This window comes from Aptenodytes forsteri, unplaced genomic scaffold, assembly GCF_000699145.1.
Source record: "Aptenodytes forsteri isolate BGI_AS27 unplaced genomic scaffold, ASM69914v1 Scaffold241, whole genome shotgun sequence".
NCBI lineage: Eukaryota > Metazoa > Chordata > Aves > Sphenisciformes > Spheniscidae > Aptenodytes > Aptenodytes forsteri.
The window spans coordinates 3521942-3526774 of NW_008795252.1; the positions used below are offsets into that span (position 1 = coordinate 3521942).

Genomic DNA, 4833 nt, shown 5'->3' on the forward strand with positions numbered 1-4833 from the left:
CATGTGACGTCATGCTCAGTACATAAACTGGGGAAAGCTGGCCGGGGGGGGCCGCTGCTCAGGGCGTGGCTGGGCATCAGTCAGCGGGTGGTGAGCAATTGCATCATGCATCACTCGCTTTGTATATTCTTTCATTATTACTGTTTTATTTTACTCCAATTATTAAACTGTCTTTATCTCAACCCATGAGTTTTCTCACTTTTACTCTTCTGATTCTCTCCTCCATCCTACCGGGGGCGGGGAGAGTGAGCGAGCAGCTGTGTGGTGCTCAGTTGCCGGCTGAGGTTAAACCATGACAGCCCAGATGAGCTGACCAGTGATTTACTACTCAGTGTAATTCTGAACTAAGTGCCTTACTAGAGCACTCTTACGTGCCCCTTTCTGAGTTGGTTTGCTCCTCCTTTTCTATTTGAAAGGTTTTAGTCTACGTTAAGTAAAAAACAAAACAGGACAGGTGAGTTGATTAGCAATTCTGCTGGCCTTCTCCAGCAGGCAGGAGGAGACAAGGCAAGGAAGGAGAACAGTAAAAAGCTGACATAGACTTGCTATTCCCCCTCGTTTGTTTTTTAAACCTTTGAACCATGGAAACTTCATAAGCAGCAAAAAAGTGGAGAAAAGTTTTATTTTCCCTGGCTTTAACTCTCTTTTGAGATGCTATCACTATTCTGACTTGTGAACAGTGTTCTGGTTTGCCACCTCATGTTTGGGAGAGTCTTGGATTAATTGGAAGGGACTACTTACTAGAACAAGGAATGTTGCACCCCATTAAACAGATGTCTAGCATTAACGATGAGATTAGGATGTTCCTCAGCTCTCAGTAATGGTAACAATTCTATTGACTGTCATGGTGCGTGAGGGACAGCTTTAATTCTCCACATGTCCTGAAGCACAACACTTCTTTCTTCATAGCTGCTTTGACTCACTGATCCAAAGTCCCGATCAGGAACTGGAAGAGGAGACTCTCCAGGATATTACAATATGTGTCTGTAACTTCACAGATGCTGTCAGGTGGTGAAGCCACTTACAGATTAAGAACCTAATGCCTGGCTCTTCCCTCAGCAAATGAAGATGAGCCAAGAAAGCAAGCCAGTGACCGTATTTTGGCATGACTTTCTGGCAATTACAGTGGCCTTATTTATCACCCAATGTCTCCTTTTCATCACACGTCTCTAGCGTCTCCAGCATTCTGCCTTGCATTCTTGCTTCCAGAGTCTGGCTTATCTTTCAGCTGTCTGGCCAAGCCTACTCTAGTAACCTACGGCCACAGGATCCTGTCTCAACAACGTATTACAAGCTGGTCACAGGGATAGGGAATTACATTACTAAAAAAAGACACTATCAACACTAATTTAGCAGGGCGCTTATCCTCCAAACCCAACTATCTGAAGACTCCTTTGCGCCCAGCTCTGCTTTTAGCAAAGGTGTAACAGCACTTCTATAGCTCCTACTGTTGGCTACAGGCAAATAGGTATTTTCAGACACACCCCCCCCACACACACACTTATTTCTCTGGAGTTGGCCGAGCTGTTGAAACTGGATCCCTTTTATGGGAACATACAAGAGGGGTTTTCATAAGCAAGCTGGAGATTCTGGGAGGCACAGTTGCTGCTCTGTTGAGGTGGCGGATAGCACTCTGTAGTCTCTCCACCCACTTAAATTCAGGCTGTTGTGCTGCCCACTTATTTGCGCCTTCGTTTCCACGCAGATTCACATGCGTGGTCACAATCAAAAAGAGGGGACCTTAGTCATATTTTATGTAATATTTCCTTGCATCTCAAAGGGAAAAAAGAAAAGAGAGAGAGGAGGAGAACTCTGAAAGACTAGGATGTTTTTACTGGCTTTTCATTAAAAATGATCTCCCACCCAGTTCCAGGACTACAGGAAAAACATTTTTACCATAAAATCCTAGTACAGTGAAGTCTACAAAAAGAAAAAAAAAGGTTAAAAAGGCTCTTGTTGATCCTACACTGGTAAGGCATTTTAACTGAGCACTCAACTGGTAGTTTTTCTATTTTTTAAACATAAGCTCTCAAATGGCTCGGAATATCAGGGCAAGGGGAGTCTTTTAGTGTTACAGTTCTCCTGCAAATACTTCAACATCCTCTTGCATTATTTTTAATCCAGCCAAAAGACTGGACAACCACAGAAACCCTCAACCAAATGTAAGACAAACCAAAAGGAGAACCACTGAAGTTACTTGCAAAACTTGGAGGGGACAGTGAAATACAAATGCAAAAGAGGGGTGGGGGTGGGTGCAGCAGGAGAGAAGGAACAGTTTAAACTTATCCCAGTATATTATCAGCATTCCCTCAGGTATTTTATTCAAAAAGGTAGGACTTAATCTGCATTGTCTTTGTATAAGCAGTATAATCTCTAACAACCTCTGCCTCACATACGCCTTTTTTCCTGAAGGCTGACAGAGGGTACTCCACTGATAGCGTTCTGGTAAAATACCTTCTGAGTAAACATGCTTTTATCAACAACCCGTTCCAAAGTTAACAGAACTATAATAGCAGTTTATGGGCCAGAACCTTGGCACTTCTAATATAAAAGTTACTTTGGGGAACCGGACCTGGGTGACAGCCCCTGAGAGTCTAGTCTAATGCTCTCACCGGTACGTCCTACCTCCTGGCTTCTCTTGTGCAGATTTCTCTAAAATAAACAGTATCTTAAAATTCCCAAACTGGCACAAGAGCATGATTAGACTCAGTCTCCTTATTTCCTCATCCCTGTGGTGCAAGGACAGATTAGAGTGGCCCTGGAGCTGTCCCGTTAATGCAACACCACCAAACTACCCAAGAGAGCTGCAACCCTTGCGTTACACTCCTTGTCTCACTGAAGGAAAGGCTGTCTGTAGAAATGGATTTTTAACATTTATGCCTCCCCCTTGTGTTTCTACCATATGAACTCACCAGACTATGTTTATTTCTCAAAAGATCTCTCCAAATGCAAAAACTTTACACATCATATTTTCTTGGTTTCCTGGTAAATATGTAAATCCAAGAGAGCACTGAGAAAAATTCTTTGAGTTGCTGAGTCTGGATGATTTCCCACTGAAATCATCCAGAATTACAGCTATTACAGAAGTCATCCAATATTTAACAGAGGATCTGATCTTAGAGGATAGGAAGCATAATATAAATACCTTCATCTAGCACAAGCTATGAAGAGACGAATTAAATATTACTAGTTCTGTTCCAATGGAAAGGGGAATCTTGCCACTCTATGAGAAGTGGGATTAAGTTGGGGTGAGAAGTTTGGTTTTTTGTTGTTGTTGGGTTTTTTTTTAAAGCGATAAAAGTACTTTTATTCTGGAGAACCTGGAGAAAACAGTGTGGAAAGCAATAAAGAGAGCACTCCTGGCCTGATCCTGACCTCCCTGACAAGAATAAGGTCACAGCTGTCTTTTTGTACAAAGAGTTTGTCTGCACAGAGGGAGCAAAAAGTTACCTGATGACAAGCAGAAGAAAAAAATCAGACAGCAAACATACCTGACTTGCCCACGCCAGCTCGACCAAAGATCGCCAGCTTCACTTCTGCGCTCTTAGCCATGCTGGAAGGAACGGAGTGGCGACAAATTCACTCGATTATCAGAAGTGAAGCAGAAGAACTGTTCCCAGCTCCTGTCTTCGGCTTCACCGTGTCATTGTGACGTCAATGCAGAGCCTGGGGAAGAACACCACGAGGATGGAGCTGCAAGGAGCCAGGCTCTCCCTCAACCTCCCCCTTTTTTCTTTTTTAAATAGTCATAACTGATGCTACGTTCCCGCTTTAAACATTGCAGTAACTCCACTGACACATTTGGCACTGTTTGTGCAAAACCTGCCTTCAGCTTTCTAGCTCCCGCTGCTTGTTTCACACTGGCACTGTAATATTGCAAAAGGTACTTAACCCAAAGTACCTGCCTCGCAGGTTCCTTATTCTTTCTTTCTCTTTCAGCTGCAATTGCTTATATTTACTGTATTTGCCTCAACTCCAGTGAATTAGCTTTTGTAGAATGTATTTAAAAGCCATGAGCACTCACTAATAGCGCCTGCAGATAGCTGATCTTTTCTCAAGCCCTCCAGTTCCAGAAAGATTTCAATTACTCAGTTGCAGTTGTTGCTTAAAAATCTCTAAGCACTTGTACCTTGCCCATTCTGCTAAACAAATCCGTACCCAGAAGTTCTCTAGCGCTCCTTGTTTAAGCTGCCTCAGCTCATACATAAACATTCGGCAAAGCGAGGGGTTAGAAAAAGGATTCCAGAGTTTCTGGTAATACACTTTAACAGGCCACATGGGAATTATCTATATTCACAGCTTTGCTGCATGACCTTGAGCAAGTCACCTGACACTTCATGTCCTTGATTTCTCTAACCTGGACAGTAAAAAAATATAACAGTACCTGTCACTGTGGAATGCTTTAAGATCTTGGGTGAAAAAATGGCAACTGTGACGATGATGATGATGATCCTCAGCCCTGACTAAAACATCAAAAATTCAGTCTCCCTTTAAAACAGGGTAGAACTTTACTTGTGAATGCAACCTGTTACGAAGGTTTGCTTTCATCTGAAGTATCCACTTTAGCCATAAATTCTAACAGTGACGTAGGAAGCTCTCTGTTAATATTACCCGCTCTACAGCAAAATACATTTCAAACATGTTTCTTGAAATAAAAGCCTGAGGCTTTTGCCTATAAAAAAAAGCTTGTAAAAAGAAAGAGTAAAGACACCTTACATAGAGAAGGGTCCCAATTCATCTCTGAGGTCTTTATGCTCCTGATTCATTTTGCCTAAGAGTAGATACCAGACCACACTCACTTTGCATGAACGGTTAGGAACTCGAAGTGTTTAA

General features: G+C 42.5%; 1 protein-coding gene across 1 annotated transcript in view; it reads right to left on the reverse strand.

Annotated features, from left to right (window-relative positions):
* Positions 1–3668, reverse strand: part of RERG (RAS like estrogen regulated growth inhibitor) — a 110675-nt gene extending 107007 nt beyond the window's left edge. Inside the window, exon 1 of the mRNA XM_009278984.2 lies at positions 3492–3668. Within this exon, the coding sequence (XP_009277259.1) occupies positions 3492–3552 (61 nt within the window). The 5' untranslated portion in view covers positions 3553–3668. The remainder of the gene's footprint in view (positions 1–3491) is intronic.
* Positions 3669–4833: the final 1165 nt, after the last annotated feature.